Genomic DNA, 20,011 nt, shown 5'->3' with positions numbered 1-20,011 from the left:
AATTTGCCTTATTTAGGACAATGTATTTTGTTTTATCTCTTCTTTTTTACGTCTACAAGAGGTTGTACGTGACATGGTCCTCATCAATCTTTTTCCTGCAAGTCTCTTTTTGGATTAGATACCTTTATAAATAGCGGTAAATTGTACTATTCAGCATACATTAATGACTTTCTTACCAAACAATTTTTAAGTACTACTAAATCATTTAACCCTTTCCTTAACAAAGTCTCTAATTTTTCCTAAGCTTTATCAGCACTGAGCTTCAATGAGTACATTTGATTTATGATTTAAACTGGAACTGCCCTGCATCATTAATTGCCAGATCATACATGTAACTCTATTGGCATTGATATGGACAAAATTGCTGTACTACAATTTTCAGTATTTCATTTGCATTTGCATGTTTACAACAGTGTGTGATGTAAAACTGTTTATCATGAGGAAACATTGTGTGCATTATTTAGTAAAACAAGGGAACAATGTGAGACTGACTGGCCGATCATCGGTTCAGCTGAAGCACGCCGAAAATTGTCTGATTCTGGTCCCTAGCCGGTCAGTTGGTGCATTTCTTATTATTACCGTTATAATTTTTTTATTGTTTTTTTTTTTTTGGCTTGCAGAGAGGATCATGTCAAAGCACAGTCTGTTGGCAATTTATGATTCTTCAAGAAGAAACAATGACAACACCTGCTCAAATTCCAGTTTTCAGAACAGCGTTACTTATCTGAAAGAGCCTCTGTTCCACCTCTCTTCAGTAAAGTCTGGAGCCAGTAATTCAGACAACAGTCTCAAGGATAATTATTGGTAAGTAGTGGTAGTTCAGTAAATTTTCACCACCTTTATGTATTTGGCTAGTAACTGGTATCGTCTGACGATTTGTAACACATATGATGATTGTCGGATTGCTTGAGTGGAGGCAACTGTGTATTTAGGCTGCAAGCTGACAGATGTGAAACAAATGCTTGTGATTAGCTAGGTGCTGAGATGTGTCTTTCAATCTTTTGCCCTGATACTCTATTGATTGTCAGAGTGGCCAGAGTGTTGTTTGCTTTTGTGTAGTTCATTGGAATTCAGTTTAACAAAAGAAGACTTATGTTTTTGTAGGCATAATGCTCATGGACTGTATCAATCTAACTTGTCTTTGTGTCTGTTTCCTGCAGAGAGATCATGCCGGTACACGTGACAATGCAAGCTTTATGTTTCCAGTTTCTCGAACCAACACAGTCCCATATCTTCAGTCAAGTGTGGACTTATTACTATTGTTCAACCAGAGCAAGTTGCTCTGATTGATGTTTATTCCACCATTGGTTATCCTTAATTTATTATGGACACATGCAGTTTTTCCAAGATCAACATGTCTTTGTGAGTATACTGGACAAGTTATTGAATCAGCTCAAACTATTATAACAGTGTCTGTATATATAAAAAAAAACTCTTTCTTTAAAGTCTATTAATGATAATCTGTGCCTTGATTTACAATGGGTGATATTTAATAATTCATTTAGTAATTTACAATAACCTGACTGACTGTTCACTTAAAATCTATGGCAACTAACTGTAATGCCTTATGTTTTATACTCTAATTTTTGCGGTGAAATTCTGGCAACCACAGCTGCCGGTAATTTTCTGTAAAACTGAACTTTACAATAAAATACTATAATATTTCATACAGTTGTATTGTATTTATTATGGAGATAGCCTGTATGTAGGTTTAAAGTATATTTGTTAAAGTAGTTTACCGTAAAACAAGTTAACATTTACAGCTGCTATTTTTAAAGCAAATTACTGTAAACAGGTTTACATTATATCTGTTTTATTTAAGAGTAATGTACCGTAAACAACAAACAATTCTCAACTGTAAAATTTACAGTTGCCAAAAAGCATTCTGTAAAGTGTTACACATTGTCACCATATATTTTGCGGTGAAATTCTGGCAACCACAGCTGCCGGTATTTTACCGTATTTTACACAATTTTTTTTTACAGTGTAGATATACAATGTAAAGTGTTTCACAGAGCTCACTTCACTAATGATAAACTGGCTAAAATATTTCCTAACAGAAGTGATGCATGAAACAGATGCAAACAATCTCCAGCTGATCATATTCATATGTTCTGGTCTTGCCCGAGGCTAATCGACTACTGGTCAGACATTTTTAGAACACTTTCTCAGGACCGTAACACCACCATTGCCCCTAATCCATTGACTGTTCTGTTCAGCCTTCTTCCAGATTCAGTTGCATCATCCACAGTGCACTGCGTCATTGCCTTTACCACTTTATTAGCTAGACATGCCATCTTTCTTAAATGGAAACATGCCTCTCCCCCATCACATGAAGATTGGATGCGAGAGGTATTGCAATGCATCCACCTTGAAAAAATCAGACACTCTTCTAAAGGATCACTGAGATCCTTTTACAAAATATGGAGCCCTATACTGGGTACTATCGAGAACACAACTGTAACATCAGGCCATTCTCATTAGAATCTTAGTAGGGGACCATTTGACTAGACCTTACCTTTTTTTTTTGTGGATTTCATAACTTTGAAATGGTTTTTCTTAAAGTCTTTAGAAATGATCAATATAAGACGCAACTGTTTAAAGGAATAGTTCACCTAAACATGAAAATTTGCTGAAAATGTAGTCTTAATCCTCAGGCCATGCAAGATGTAGATGAGTTTGTTTCTTCATCGTAACAGATTTGGAGAAACTCAGCATTACATCACTTGCTCACCAATGGATCCTCTGCAGTGAATGGGTACCATCAGAATGAGAGTCCAAACAGTTGATAAAACCATTACAATAATACACAAATAATCCACACAGCAAAAGCAACAGTTTGAAGTTAAAAATCGTAATTATGAATTAGTACATTACAAACACGCAGACTTTCGTTTCACAATAATCCACGAGTCCATTTTGTGATCAGCTTTTTTATGCCTTTTTTAGGCCTTTTTATGCCTTTATTTGTCAGGATAGTAGAGAGCAGACAGGAAAGCGTGGGGTGAAGAGAGGGGGGAGTGGGACTGGCAAAGGACCTCGAGACAGGAATCAAACTCGGGTAGCCGTGAGCGCAGATGCACTGTATGCCGGCACGCTAACCACGAGGCTATTGGTGCCAACTTTTATCAGCTGTTTGAATTCTCAATCTGACGGCACCCATTCACTGCAGAGCCATTGGTGAGCAAGTGATATAATGCTAAATTTCTCCAGATCTTTTCCGTTGAAGAAACAAACTCAGCTACATCTTGGATGACCAACACAACAAAATCAACACAATTTCACTTTGAAGTGAACTATAAATGAGGAAAAATTATCTATTTAATTTAATTTATAATTGTAATTCATTTATTTTTTGTTACACCTATTTGGGTAGGGTTTTTTTGTGAACTCTATGAATTTCTACTTGGAGTGGCTGTTTTTCTCAAAAGTCAATAGACTTGAGAATGGCATGTGTTGCCAAAAGTTACTCTTCTTTTTTCTCACATTGATAGTGAGTGTGTTTGTATCCCAGGCTCAGAGTCTGAGATGTAGGCAGAAAGAGGAGGAAGAATAAACTTCTTTCATTCAAAACTATCCAGCATCTTGTCACCTACATGACCCCTCTTGAGAAAGTAAACCTTACTCTAGTTTATCATATAACTAAATATTTAATGTACTCAATAGGCCTTTACTTATACCAAAGCTGTTTCTAGATTGAGAAAAAAAACACTTTTATAATTCTCTTTTAGTAGGCCATCAGTTTCAGAATAGCATACACCATACTATTTTTGCAGTATATAGTATGTAAACTGTGCTGGATGACTTGCTAAGTTGGCAAAATTCGCAGCATACAGTAGAGCACACTGCATGCAATACCATATAACAATGGAATCCAATTGACTTAACTTTCCTCTTTTATTGTGACAACAATGTTAAAAGGATAGTTCACCCCAAAATTAAAGGTGTTCCACAATTTACACACTCTCATGTTGTTCCAAACCTGTATGAGTTTCTTACTTCTGTTGAACACAAAAGAAAATATTTTGAAAAATGTTAACCAAAATGGTAATCAAAGAGTTGCTGGTAGCCATTGACCTCAGTATTTTTTCCATACTATGGAAATCAATGGCTACACTCTAAAAAATGCTGGGTTAAAATATGGACGAACCCAGCGATTGGGTTGTTTAGACCCAGCAGTTGGGTTACTGCCCAGAAGGTTGGGTTAAACATTTAATCCAACTGTTGGTTGAAAACAGACCAGCATGTGTTGCGTCCAATATTTACTGTATTTAACCCAGCATTTTTTAGTGTACCATCAACTGTTTGGTTACCAGTGTGAAATGCTTGTTCAGCAGTGTCCATAATCCACAATTAACCTTAGTTTACATGTCAGGTGCCATATGAATTTGCTTAGTAAACTGAAAACATGTCCTTAACATTTTTTTATTATATAGTAACCATTTCATAAAAGCAGTAATGTACTTGTGATTTGGCTGTATCTAAAAAATGCTGGGTTAAATACAACCCAGCGCTGGGTAAAATATGGACAAACCCAGCAATTGGATTGTTTTTGACCCAGCGGTTGGTTTACTGCCCATAAGGTTGGATTAAACATTTGACCCAACTGTTGATTGAAAACAACCAAGCATGTGTTCTGTCCGATATTTACCCAGTATTTTTTAGAGTGTGATCATGATTATCACGATTACTGAAATAAACACATAGGCTTATCAGTAAAAGAGTTAATTGAGAACAGTTTTATTAATTTCTTTGAGGTTTCTTTATACACATTTGGACCTGTGTACAATTGGTGGAGAAAGGTGCAATACAATACCAAGACAAACAAAGTGAGCAAGAGAAAGGGACAGACAGAGTGAGAAGAGAAATTGAAGGTATGAGAGATATACAGGGCAAGTCTATGTTAGCCTGTGGATGGCCACAATTAAACTGGCCATTGAAAAAGAAGGAGAATTTGGAAATCCTGTGGGACATTAACAATTAGAATACCCAGAAGTCACCTCTGGTGTCTGGCCTTATGTTACATTACATACAGACAACAGTGTCAAAAAAGAAAAAGAAATGCTCATCAGAAAACAACCAATTAGCAGTCCAGGCATACAGTAAATCTCATTCCCTTTCTTTTTAGTTTCATAAACATGAAAAAAGTCAAGTTTACATTCAGCATGCAGGTTATTTTACAGTTTTAATTTGATGGATTTGCAGACAGTATAATATATGACCTCCATTATGCTTTAAAAACAAAGAACAAAATGTGAAAAATGTTTTAAGGGAAGGTGAAAAGCATTATATAAGTTAGTACAGTTGTATCCATGAAAAAGGTATATTGTATCGTATATTGTTAACTTAGTCATCCTAATTAAAGGAATATTCCAGAAGCACCTGTCAATCTACAAATAATTTTTTTTTTTATATCCTCCCTCAATTTGAAAACATTTGTGTCGATAGTTAGATATTTTGGACACGATGTCGCCCCATAGATGCCAATTGTAAAAATCCAACTACTGTACGGGGATATTTCATTAATATTTCCATCATGTTTCCAAAATTTCTCTTAGAAATTTGTTGAATTTTCTGTGGTAATGGACATGCCACAGATGCTGGTTATAGAGCTGTATATAACTTTCCTTTAAAGTCAGCATAATGTGTAAATTCATCCTATCTATTTTCCAAATGCATGTTATAGATCGTGTTATAAATATTAATCCATGCATACGTTCATTTTTTTTTTTTTTAATTGACCTTTTGATGAAAATGACAGACTTCTCTCTGGTGACGTACACAGGACATCTCCAATAATATAGTACGATTAAACCCCAAGCTCGTATTTATCTGCCTCCACTGCTGAATGCAACACCCACATCTCAAAATCCAATCAACAACCAATAAACAGAACCAAGTCCCACTCTATATTTTTTTGTTTTTCAATAATCCACTAAACTCAGATGTACGCCACATTATAGAAAAGATCTGTCACTTCTTCCGTTTGATCGCAATTTTAAACAAGCTTAAAAAGTTGTAGTTAGTGGTTAAACTCCCTCATAGTTATAGAAATACTGTAGCATTGACTTCCTGCTTATTAAGACTCTCAAAAGACAGATGCAGTGAATTGTTGAGTCTGATCAGCAGCCCACGCCATCACTGTTCTGGATACCCTTGTTGTCCCCTCCCCCTCTATACCGCTTTTAGCCTTTCTAAATGGCTATATTTACCCTCCAGGCTGATCATGCTTGCACTCTTTTTTCTGAGAGACACACACACACACACACACACATAAAGTGCACAAGTGATGATATGGAACAAAGACATGTCAGGCAATTAAATATGGTTTTGGCTCAAGTCACAATAACTCTAGAATCTGTAAAAGTGTGGATTCACTTTAAAATGATACAAGAAATAGTCTGGCACGAGTGAATAAGAGTTTGTGGATGGTGAGAGATTTGTGGATATTCACACATGGAGAAGTGCTGCCTTATATGAACAATAAAAAGATTAAAAATGTAAGGCATAGTGTGACAAGCGTTCTGAAGAGAAGGAGCTTAATAACACTGCTAAGGATATAAGCTGTGGTAGCCATCAGGTTGCTATAGTAATAAATGTGTGTAAATGCGATGCACTACAAGCTCAAATTGCACAGCAACTAAACAAACACACACACAAATCCTTTTTTATCCCTTTTCCGTTACCTTCTGTGGAAACCCAATTCTATATAATATTTTCACTGCAAAGGCATTCTTGGTGAAAATAAAAATCAAACGAAGATGTAATCAAAATAAAGCAGAAAGTGATCAGATATACAAAAAGTTCAAGGAAATGAAAAACAAAGATAAAGCAGCAACATAGAGAAAAAACATGCTATATAAAATCCCAGTCAAAAGGAAAATTAATTTCTTTGCTATCACGTATCATGCCACTCTTTAACTCTTTATGCCATAAGGATCAAGTCAGTATTTTATATTCAGGCAACGAGTAGCTCTGTGGTGCTGATACTAGACATTCCCCCTAGAGTGATTAAAGAATTAGTTGACCCAAAAATCAAACAAATCTGTCATTTACTCATGATTTTCCTTCATGGAATGTAAAAGGAGATGTTTAGCAGAACATGCTGTGTTTTTCTATGAAATGGAAGCACAGAGTGACCAAAACTTACAGTACCAAGCTATAAAATGGCAATAAAGCACCATTTATCATCATAATATCCATGTCATGAGATAAAGTAAAATATTCAGTAAAATATTATCGATAAATAACGACTTAATTTTGGTTTTACTAAACTGGGCAACTAAAGCAAATATAAAATAACATGGCTTGGCAAACGATATGTTCGGATAATGTGTTCCTCTGGCATTCAAAATAAATAAATACATGTGGAAAAAAAATCCTCTCCCTTCTACCATGCACTCTCAGTTCTCTGTGGTGGCTCTCCAAGCAACAACAATTGCAGCCATTTTTAAGAGCAAAATAATTTAAGACCTTTTTTGGGGCGTTAAATAAGGGCGCAAATACCAGTAATTTAATGAGCACAAACGTTAGTAAATCGCATTGCATGATTCATTTGAATACTCTCCTCCTATAAATTTTGCATATGAAAGGAAAACTCCTACAAATGCATATTCAATAAGGTCAGGCGCAGAAATAACTGTGTGCACGCCTTTTCAGCACTAATTCGTCTTTAGTAAATCCTGATAGCACTATTTTAACGCCAAAAGATGGCTTGCGCTGGCGCAAGCTGTTAGTAAAACTGGCCCAGAGTCTTGAAATAAGGCCCTTCACACCAAGAAAAAATAACTATAAAAGATAACATAAAATAATTTCTCCTTATGCCTCAAAATAGCTTGAATATAACTCTCATTTAATATATGCGGACCCAAGAATATGCAATTAGACCCCACCTCCACTCAGTCACACGAGTTTGGACTACCTGTTCCACTTTCACTTGGTTAACTGTAGTAGTAAATGTTATGCTACACAATGTCAAGTAGCGATACTGGATTAATTCAGCCATATGTTTGAACCAAAAACTGATTCCAAAGAAGAGGAAGAATGAATTATACAGGGCCATATACAAGTCAATGTATCAAAATGGTAATGCATTTTATGTATCGCGCTCTACAACATCAGACATGTAACGGTATATCATTAGCCTTTGATCTGACTACATTATCAAACAGTTAATAAAGTAACGCTAACGTTACACAAACCATGCTCCTGTTTGCCGTCTTAGACAGCTACCTTCTAAAAATCTACATCCTTAGGTAAAAACAGCTTTGATAATAATATAGAAAGCCCACCCTGGAAAATGACTGGATTAATTGCATGTTTGTGATTGCATTTTTGATAGTCTTTGGTACACCGCAGTTTTAAGGAGAAAATGATCTGCAATAGTGTTGACTGATGAGTTTGCACATGGTTTGTCTTGAAGCATATTAAAACACCTGATAGACAAGTAAACAACATTAAAAACTTGGTTGGGCTCTTTAAAACAGGATGGATTCTGATTGGCTGTCAAAGTTTTTATCATTCATGAGCTAGAAAAAAATTGTTCTGAAAGTGATTCCAATGATATTAATTCCTGTGTCATCATCGTTATAGTGATGTAAACTTCCTTATTCTAACAGAATTAGAATGTTTTCAAACTTCATAGTTATCGTTCTTGGTGTGAATGGGCCAATAGAGGCCATATAATGATACTTTTTGTCATTTTTGAAGATTGTCAGTCAATGCTATGTTATATGAACATTCTACTAAACTTTTCCTTATAGTAATTTTCAATGATCATTTTTTTTTTTTGTTAATCTACAGTGATTAAAGTGAGTGATGACTATGGAAAAAATGGGTAACTTGATATATGCACTGCTACAACAAAACATCCAATCCATCACAAATGCATGCTGGGAACTCCCGCAATACGGAAGTTAACCAGCCCTCTGCTGGTAGCCACTGGTGTTGCACGCTAGTGAGGTAACTGCCACACGTCTCAGAAACAGAGCACACTGCTCACTCATAACCCCTCCTGATGTTCAGCACGCTTATAGTGAATGGATGTTACTTCTATCTCTGAGATATATTCACTTCAGGGCCATTAAATCAACCACCACAAATGTAGACGGATATGAGTGGGAGATATGAACAACTTGTGAAGATTTTCATCTGCAAAGAGGATTATTCAGTGCACCTTTTTAAAAGAGTGCTGTGATGATAAAGGCTGATTTACTTCATAATTGAAGGCAAAGCTCAAATGAATGCAAACATCTATCAGGTTTCAACTACAGTACAGTGGCACATCTTTAAAACCAGCCCAAACGACAACCCTTTCTATACAATGCAAAAATAAAAAGGTATGGTAAAAAGAAACTGTAAACACAAAGAAAACAATGAAATTCAAAACTTCAGCCCAAGGACACGTGCCGGAAGCCACTGCGGTTGAGGCCTGGCTCAGTCCGGCTCGCACTTGCCCTGATGGGAAGGATATCAGAGGAGGGGTTGGGGTTCTGAGACTGTTTCCTCCTAGTCCAGTTTCACTCCAGGCTTCTCTGTGTTGAGGAGGTGAAGGCTGTCGTCTATGAGAAAACTACAGGAAAAAAAAGCAAGGAAAACATACACTGTAAAACTAATTTTTTTCTACCTAAATGACATGTTTATTTCATAGGTTATATGTTGTTTATGTAATCATTTGTGAAACTTAGCAGCAATTTCTGAAAGAAAATGGTTTCAAAGTAAATCCTACACAAATTTATTGTATTTTACAGTTTTATTTTTTAATACAAGCACCAGAACCCATTTCTAGTACTCTGGCCACAAATTAAAAACTCGCTCCCACAAGACACTAAATTATTCTATTCTAATTTGTTCACTCAATTTATTGAAATTGTGGCCATATTGCATTCATTTTTTCCCTCGTTTGAGGAACCAATTAGTAAATTGTAGCCACGCTTTAAATAAAAGAGGGAATGAAATCTTAATTCATGGCCACAGAATGTGTGCATATATATCTTTCAAATAGCGTGAATTCACATTTCTACAGTAATTAAATAATTTCAAATCTAAAAAATTAAATAGTATCAAAATTATTCGTTGTTTTTTTTTCAATTTCATTACCATCTATACAAAAGGAGATGCATGTAGCAAACTGAATTCTAAACGGCAGAGAGCTATCATTCTTGTTTTATAAAGGAATTTTTCAAAAGAAAACACTGTATAATTCTACCTGTTAGTCATTGTTTTATGAGTAACAAAGTGTGTTTGGTGGGTGACAATCTTTGCTATGTATGTGTTATGGAAGAATTAATTGATTTGAAACAAAAGTGTTTTGGTAGTTTTAACACAGTTTGGATTTGAACTTTACTATTGTGTCAAGCTAAAAGTTGGTAAGGAGAACTGTGTGAAGAGATTTAAAAAATGTTAACCAAGTATTGAGAAATGTGTAAAAACTAATTAATACCAAACACCAAAAATGTGTGCAATTTACATGCTGCAGACACATGATACAGACATACAGGCCGTGCATGTGTACCTGTAGAAGAGGAAGTGGACGGGCACGGTGCTGAGGTGCCAGACGGCATGAGCGTCTAGAACCCAGAAGAGAGGAGGGAAATCCAGCAGCTCCAGCAGGGCAAGACCATGCAGTGAGAGCACAACCATCCCGCACTTCCACCAGTACGGCAAAATCCTGTGGTTCAGCCAACACCAGCACAACCACCACAACATGTTTATCATGCCTGTAACAGAGAAGACCAAGACCAGAGAGGATGACAGACGGGTGAGAAAATAATACCTAATTTAGCCTATTATTAGTTTTGATTTTAAACCTTTAGTTTAAGTGATACATAATGTGAAGCTGGTTTTGCACTGATTTAATTGACGAAAATTCAGCTTTGCAAACAGGAAGTAATTACAGTTCAAAATATATACCAACTCTTTAGCAATGTATGCTTTTTACGATGTCAATACAACTGCTTAAGTCTGAATATGAAATACAGTGAAATGCAAATTGAAGACCTGTTTTAATAACACTAAGTGTATTTTCATATAACAAAATGCTTAAAAATTACCAGAAACAAGCACTTTGTAAAAGCCTTTTTTTGAGAGTTTATGTAAATAACAAACAAACAATGCAAGCACATCCCTCAATGTTTACATGAGATTTTGAAATGGCAAATATTGTCAGAAATATTAAAAGCTGACAGATATAGGTGTTCACATGCAGATATCTAGAGTAATCAATAAATTGATCATGCTTTAATTAAAGTCAATATGAAACAGCATTCAAAACTCATGTTAGTCCAGTACCGTGATATTTTTCTGAATGAAACAGGATATTAAAAATATAGGTCATGACTTGATTTTATTCATGATGATTTGACTGGATTGTGAAAATCGGACATTCGACTCCAGAATCAGACCTTAATATTTTGCAGTAGACTGTGAAATACCAATCCCCTGTTTTTATTTGGAATAATGTATGCTGACGAATCATTTACACAATAAGACACCCAGAAACATTGATTAAGATAAATACAAGTTTTACAAAATATTAAGTAAATACAATCCATTCATTGCCTTTTCCAAATAATAAAAAAAGCCAACAACAACATTTAGGGCATTTTGACATGAACTTGCACATTATCAGCTTATCACAGGCACTGTATAACCATGTAATGTAAACACATTGCTGCATTCACAACACTTACCTATGGAGGCATTGGCAGCCATGTTGTACCCATAGTCAAAACTGACAAAGGTCAGATAAGACACATGAGACGTGAAGGCCAGAATGAGCAGTGCTCCCACCATACTGGAAATTGCAGGCCTACGCAAGCCCAACGTCCTGAAACACAAATATTAAACCCCAAATAATCACCATAAACAAAACGCTTAACAAGCACTGTATATGGTCAATTTATGAGGAATTCCTGTTCACATACCTGACACAGCACAAGTAGATAGAGTAAAGAATGACAGCTGATGCACAGAAGTAGTCCATCTTCTATAAAACAAAAATAGAAAATCTCTATCATGTGTGCGACTTTTATTTTTTGCCATTACAATCTTTCCTCTTAATCCAAGATTCTAGAAAAGAATCTTTTCTACATAAGAAAATGTTTAGAATTGATCTCTGGATCATCTCTTGAAAGGTTACCTCTGTTAGATAGGTGTCTCTCGTGTGAAACACTGTAGACCAGAACCATGCATTCAGGGAAACCTGCAGAGAGAAGCAAATGTGGTTGAGCACAAACTACATTTACACTGAATTACATTTATATAGCGCTTTACATTGTGAGGGGGGATCTCCTCATCCACCACCAGTGTGCAGCATCCACCTGGATGATGAGATGGCAGCCATAGTGCGCCAGAATGCCCACCACACACCAGCTTTCCAGCTTTTTTATTAGTGGAGAGGAGACAGAGTGATGAAGCCAATCAGTAGATATGGGAATGATTAGGAGGCCATGATGGTCAGAGGGCAATGGGCGAATTTGGCCAGGATGCCGAGGTCACACCTCTACTCTTTTTTCGAAAGACATCCTGGGATTTTGAATCACAGAGAGTCAGGACCTCGGTTTAATGTCTTTTTTTGCTTTTTGACAGTATAGTGTCCCCTTTGCTATACTGGGGCATTAGGACCCACACAGACCACAGGGTGAGCACCCCCTGCTGGCCTCACTAGCACCTATTCCAGCAGCAACCTAGTTTTCCCAGGAGGTCTCCCATCCAGGTACTGACCAAGCTCAACACTGCCTAGCTTCAGTGAGCGACCAGTCTTGGGCTGCAGGGTTATATGGCTGCCGGCTGAATGTTTTAGAACAGGAGTCACCAAACTTGGTCCTGGAGGGCCGGTGTCCTGCAGAGTTTAGATCCAACTTTCCTCAACACACCAGCCTGGACGTTTCGTAAGACCTTGATTAGCTGCTTCAGGTGTGTTTAATTAGGGTTGGAGATCAAATCTGCAGGACACCGGCCCTCCAGGACCGAGTCTGGTGACCCCTGTTTTAGTACATAGTTTGTACCTTTTTGCTTTAATAACAACAGCACTGGAGATGCCATGAACAAAACTGATGATCATGTGATCCAGCATGGTTTCAGAATGTTCCAAAGAGCATGTGACCATCTGTACGTGATCAATTTCACAAATTTGATTAGTTATCTAGAAATAGTCAAAAATCCTAATAACTATTTTCTTATTTATGCCATATGTGACACTGGAGCACAAAAGCAGTCTTAAGTCGCTGGGGTATATTTGTAGCAACAGCCAAAAATACATTGTATGGGTCAAAATTATAGATTTTTCTTTTATGCCAAAAATCATTAGGATATTAAGTAAAGATCATGTTCCATTAAGATATTTTGTGAATTTCCTACTGTAAATATATCAAAACTCAATTTTTGACTAGTAATATGCATTGCTAAGAACTTCATTTGGACAACTTTAAAGAGGAGTTAATCTATATATGTTAATCTTGGCCAACTATTGTCCTATCCTAACAAACCATACATCAATGGAAAGCTTATTTATTCAGCTTTCAGATGATGTATAAATCTCAATTTCGAAAAATTGACCCTTGTATGTAGAAATTAATGTAATAAAATAAAATAACAAAATAAAATAAGACAAGTCTTTAAAAATTCAAATTAATACATTTTCAGACTTTAATATACAGAGATCTAGTGGCCTATTGATCTAGAAATAGCATTTATTTATGCCATATATACATTTAGAAATTAAAGTAATAAAATTAAATACTAAACAAGAGAAAATTAGAATTCTAATACATTTTCAGACTTTTTTTATTTGTATAGACAGAATAACTGTCTGCTATATTGGCCTGCTGTTTTGTTTTGTTTTTTTGCCTGCTGTTTTTTGCATTTGACATTTCTGTTATCTTGCATTGGCAATAAGCCTACATGAACGTTTAGGCTTGGAGTTGCCAGATGTCACAAAATTAAATTCCCTAGTCAGAGCTTTTCTCGACATGCTCCCTCTGCACTACAAAAAAAGCACTCATGACCTCAAAACACTCATTATTTTTGTCTGAAGTTTAGCTTAATTGAGCTCGTTAACTGAGCTTAATTTCTGCTCGTTACATGTAATACAGCCAGTTACTGTTCTTTCATGAGGCCACTTGTGCTATTTGCTACAACTCTGCAAGCAAACCTGTTAAAAATCATGGATCTTAACTATATTGTTTGAAATTGTGGTTGCTCAATAAATGCACTCATGTAACTTCTGAACTACAAAGTCTTTTTATTGCTGTTTTTTTTGGTGGAAATTTGGAATAATTTTGAATTATTGGAATAAATTTTAGGAATTTCACAGTTTCAGCTGTTGTGAGAAGCTTCTCAGTTTTTATAATGTAATAAATCAGGAAACTAGATCAGTAAAAAAAAACCTGTATATGAGATGATAATCTCTCGATTAGTGCTGATGAAATGTAAAAATATCTACTCAAATGATTTATCATCTTATGATTAATAATCATGATTATCAGTTTCTCTCATTTTACTAAATAACAGTGCTGCAGGAAAGTGCAGAAGAGTATTCAAGTACAGTGTTCTTTCTGATTCTTCTCATTGCAAGAATGCAAAAATTCAGGAATCATTAACGGAAATTAATGTCAAGGAAGTCATTCGGAAGTCATTTGCAGCACTTTTGTTAAAAAAAGAACCCTATTTATGAATAAGAATGGTTCTCACTACTACAGCACAGCAGACAGACACGGTCTCACCAGTGAGAAGGCGGTGATGGTATGGTACATGGGGCTCTGTCGGGGGACAGCGCTGCGGTATCTCAGCAGCATCAGCAGACATGCCAGACCGTTGAGCAGAGACGCCAGCGCAGATGCAGGCTCCTCAAAACACAGGAAACGAGTAAATGGCCACTAGACAAAATCAGAAATAGGAAAAAAGATGTAGAATCAGGGTTGAAAATACATACATTTCCATAGCAATGACCATTAAAATATGTCTCCTTTCCCATTGTTTGACAATTCTGACACTAACCTTCCCATGAAACTGTGGTATGCTGTAGCCCTCTGCCTGGTACAGACCCACGGTGGTCCACATGCACTGATACCGGCAGTCATCACGACACGTCCAGCCTGAAAGTTCACAGACTTCAAATGATCGTTTGCACAGGAAAGGTTGTAGGACAAAATTAATTGACATTGATAAAGTAAATCTGGCATTTCGTAGATCTACAATACTAACCAAATCTCACACAGAATTAGAAGAATTTATGCTTAAATATAAGTTGTGTCTACATATGAATTTATTTACAAATTTAATCATTTTGTTGTAAGAAAGGATAGTGAAGGAAAAGCTGCCAACAAGAATCCAACATCTTTCAATACTGTGTAAAAAGCCAGGATGCAACTTTTAAAGTTGTTTTTTTTTTTTTAGAGAATCTCCAGTGAAAATGCCTAAATTTTTCCTCAAGTTTGAACACAAAGGATGAGTCAAAATTCATTTTTGTCGTAATCAACGTCACAAATGCTGTCAATTTAGCTTAATTTATATTAAAGCCAGAATATTCATCATTTCATCCTTCCATACATGGCATACTACACAATATAAAAAAACAATATTAAGAAAATTCCATCCAAAGCCAACAAGCTAACAATGTTGAGCTGTTGAGCACAAGTATATGACAGTGTACAAGTTATTTTAATGGTTTTGCAATGCAATTGTTACAACAAAGTATGTATATTAATATGGCACTGCATATGATATTAGAGGCTAGATTTTAAATACAGCCCAATTTTAAGCAACATGTACTGGAGTCTCTGTCTCCCTATCCAGCAATTGGTTCTTGGTCTAAAATCACTATATTAAAAGTTATAATCTCTGACATAAGAGAACACTATGCAAACATAAAACACCATCTGCTGTTGGAGCAAACAGGACATTGGAACGTTTACAAAATCATGGATTTACCTGCACACAGTATTTTCAAAAATGACAGAAGGGTTTGATTTATAATTTGTTAATGACATTACTATTATTCTAAAATGTCTGCAAATACTACTGCTACTACTGACAATGAGCAGGTGTGTCCAAATGTTGACTGGTGTTGTATAAATACTGCATGTGATGCATAATGTTTCCTTTCAAGTAGGTAACCAGCCAAAGGCTGCTTTTTCTGTGCTCTGCCGAGGGGGGAAAAACAGCACTAAAACCAGCCTATGGTGGTTGGCCGCTCATAGCTAGATTAACCAGTCTCTGGAGTTCAGCTGGTTTAGTGGGTTGGCCAGCTGGTCTCCAAATCTGAAAAGTGCCCCAAACCCCTCTAAAACCATCCAACCAGACAAGCCAACTCAGATAAGAAGTTTTTGCTTGTTTTGTATTATTTTGTTACATAACGTTTTTTCAGCAGGGCTTGGGCTTAAATTTTTTTTTTTTTTTACAAAAAGTACTGTTATGGTACCATTGCACAGTGATGTAATCAAATGGTATACAGTATACAATGACATATCTATATTCATATAACAATGGTACTTGCATGGCACCCCAGCCTGCTTCAAACAAAACCATGGAATTAATTAATATAGCACATGTCAAAAAAGTAATGGGAATACCATGGTAATGATAAAAGCTAAGGAATAAGAACTTGGCATGGCAATTCATGACATTATTCTGCTAACATTTTTTATTTTACAATGCATGTCAGTATATAAGCAAAAACGTTTGTGTGGAGGTCTGTGCTGCAATTTTTGTTGTAATTTGTAAAAATACTCATTAATAGCCTATGTACATCAAAAAAGTCATTAAATAATTTAGTTCTCCTAATAATTTAATTTATAATAATATTATAATATTCTCTATTGCCAGCTGTGAAATAAAATCAGTTTGCTTAATTCTCTACTAAGTTAGTAGTGTTAATAAAACAAATAGGTTAGTACAGTACCAGTGAGTGCCATGTATGGAGGCTGGGAGGACTGGAATCCGCGCAGTCGGGCCCCTGTGCAGTTGGTCCGGACGCATTGTTTGACGCAGTCGCGATAGACGGGCTCTTTGTCGCCCTGAGAGGCGCTCGCAGGAGCGGACAGGAGAAACACCGCGGCTGCTAGAAACATCAGGCGCGTCATGCTGCTGCTCCGTCCGGTCATAAGGCACAACAGAGCAACATCAGTCCATTAGAGCGAGTCTCATTCGCCAAGCATGACAGTATTCACCGCCGCGGCTTCTTCCGCCTTTAAACAAGCACCTTTTAGTCTCTGCCCAGGCAACAAGTTTCATAGATACATCACAAGCGAAATGTTACATTTCACTTAAAGACAAACGCGGAAGTGTAAATGTAGCGCGCATGCGCATGTATCTCGCTTTCTCTCTCCACACACACACACACACACACACACACAGACACACACACACAAACACATGTTGGTTTTTGTGGTTTATTGGGACTCTCCATAGGCGTAATGTTTTTTATACTGAACAAACTGTGTGTGTGTGTGACAGAGTGAAAAATATATGCCTGTATAATATTTCAATAATTAGATCGAAAAGTTCATAAATCAGTCAAATATGAAAGTATTCTGTAGTCAGGATATGTTGAATGTGTTTAAAAATGTTTATAAAATGGGAATAAGTTATCTAAATAATAATTTTGGTTAATCGGTGATCAATTAGTTTGGCACAATAAGGTGTGCAATCTATTAGTTAGGCCTTGCTGAACACTAGGGGGAGAGCTCGCGGCATTTCTCCATTACACATAAAGGCTGTGTCCAAACTCAGGGTCTGCATCCTTCGGAGTACTCATTTGAAGGATGTTACGTCACAGCGCCGCGACGAAGGCTGTCCAAATTCGTAGGATCCTTCAAATGCGGCCCACAAATACGTCCTCCTTTTCCCCGAATCGGAAGGATGGGTGTGGTGGATCCTTTCCCGTCCTACCTATCCCATAATTCTTTTCGGCAGAGCGTAATGGCGGACGAAGCGAGCGGTAGCGGAGTGGGAGAGGAGTTTCTCTGACAAAACAAGCTAAAGTTTATGCTTCGGCTCAATGAATTTGTAGGAGAAATTAGTAGAATACTTAAAAACAAATAAAAATAGGCTATAATGGCTTACCTGGATGTGACTGTCTTGTAGTCTGATATAAAAAACTCTCCGACAATGAGCAAAGAAAGTATTTAATTTATTTAATTGCTTTATTTCTTCCAAAAGAATTAAAATGAGGAGAATAACTCTTTGTTTGTCCATTTTCCCGCTTCTTGCTTGGTGCTGTCACGGTTGCTAGGCGACAGGTTATGAGCAACGGGTAAGGGAGGGAACTGAAAGAAGGGTAGGCTGTCCAAATTCACAAACACCGACTTCCGGGTTTTGCGGACGTCGGAGGATCCCTCCTCCTTCAACCGGGTAGGAAGGATCCTAAGGAGGATGCAGACCCTGAATTTGGACACAGCCAAAGTCTGCGGTGGAGAAACATCGTTGAGTGAATGTGCTTAATCTTCTCCCCTTTTTCAGGGGTATAACATTTGGAGGCACCGCTGGGATCTGCTCTTTGATCGTCACTTACCTGACAGACAGCTTCTGATGTAGTACATCCCCCCTTAAAACAACCCAGGTCAACAGTGAAGTGGAAAGAGTTCCTGCAGTAAAGGCAAGGAAGAGACAAAAGAACTGTAGATCCGAGGCCACAGAGATCATCGGGTGAAACAAGTTCTCTCAGTCTCAAGTCAGCCACCACTCAGAGAATAGGTCCACTCTAGTATCAAAATGGAGACAACAGTGCTCGAGGAAATGCAAGTTGAAGTTATCACCATGCTAAATTCCCTATCCAAAGACAAGCTTCTAAGTGTTTGTGAATTCCTTCATGTGGCAGAGCCAGAGAAGATTGTATCTAAATCTCGCATGTCCCTAATATCTCACGTCCTCCAACATCTCGAAGACATCACTGAACTAGAAGATGGTGGCATGTCTGAACTGTTAAGATTGAGAGATCAAATTAAAGAGTTAAATATATTCACTGAAAATGAGACAACTGTCCAGAGTGAAACTACTGAAAAAGATAAACTACAAAGGGAGTTAGAGGAGCTAAAAAGAGCAATGAAACAAAAACTAAGTGAAATTCAACAAGTGGAAGAAATGAGCACAAAGCAGTGTCCAGCCTCAACCACCAATTGCTGCACTCCCGAACATTCAGAGAATGCCCAACACTCAAGTCCACCTTGGCGTAAAGATTTCAAAATTTCGGGACAAATCGGTGACCCGGGCCAAAGAGAGAAATTAAGTTTTTCAAGTTTGGCACACCAGATTGAGAACGGTCTGAGCAGAGGCTACCCAGAGTGTGAGATTGTGGATGCAGTAATTCGTGCCATCTCTCCAGGCTTACAGTTACGAAGTTATTTAGAAGGGAAGCCAAATCTGACTTTATCTACACTCGAATTCTGCGCTCTCACTTCCAAGAAAAGAGTGCAACTGAACTTTATAAGCAACTTACCTCTGAATTCCAAGGTAACAAAGAGACACCACAGACTTTCCTCATGCGTGTTCTTGACCTGCGCCAGAAAATCTTGTTTGCATCCCAAGAAGCAGAATCAGGCCTCAAGTATGATCCAGCATTGGTTCAAAGCATGTTTTTACATACGGTACTCACCGGTCTCCAAAGTGACAGCATTAAAGTAGATATGCAACCCCTCCTTCTTGACACGAAAACCACAGATGAGGCTCTGTTGGAGAAATTAAACATTGCTTGTACTAATGAGACATAAAGAAAACCAATGTGCAGCACACAACGACTGTTGTCCATGCAGTTAAATCTAATGATGAAACCACTGATAAGAAATTCAGTGCGACTGAAAGTGCACCAAAGTCATCTTCCAATATGCTGTCAGAACTGAAAGAACTGAGAACTGATGTAGCTTCACTCAAAACACTCAGTGCTGAAATAGCTCACATCAGGGAATCATTGCAGCAACCAGCTTTTGCCTCACCACAGTGTCCTGTTCCTGTACAGGGAGTCCCTGAAAGAGAAATCATTCAGTGTCAAGTGCAACAACATTGGCCATCACCGGGC

General features: G+C 37.2%; 1 protein-coding gene across 1 annotated transcript; it reads right to left on the bottom strand.

The window, feature by feature from the left end:
• Nucleotides 1-5,735: 5,735 nt before the first annotated feature.
• Nucleotides 5,736-17,307, bottom strand: LOC306852507 (post-GPI attachment to proteins factor 3-like). The gene is made up of 8 exons (XM_079389409.1): nt 16,901-17,307; nt 14,998-15,095; nt 14,724-14,876; nt 12,140-12,202; nt 11,925-11,986; nt 11,691-11,827; nt 10,514-10,718; nt 5,736-9,571 (listed from the first exon to the last, which is right to left on the bottom strand). Exons 1-8 carry the CDS (start codon nt 17,100-17,102, stop codon nt 9,508-9,510), a joined length of 984 nt encoding a protein of 327 aa, XP_079245535.1. The 5' UTR covers nt 17,103-17,307; the 3' UTR covers nt 5,736-9,507.
• Nucleotides 17,308-20,011: the final 2,704 nt, after the last annotated feature.

Source organism: Barbus barbus (genome assembly GCF_936440315.1).
Source record: "Barbus barbus genome assembly, chromosome: 32".
Taxonomy (NCBI): Eukaryota; Metazoa; Chordata; class Actinopteri; order Cypriniformes; family Cyprinidae; genus Barbus; species Barbus barbus.
The sequence above is the reverse complement of the archived record's forward strand: the minus strand, read 5'-3'. Positions and strand labels throughout refer to the sequence as shown.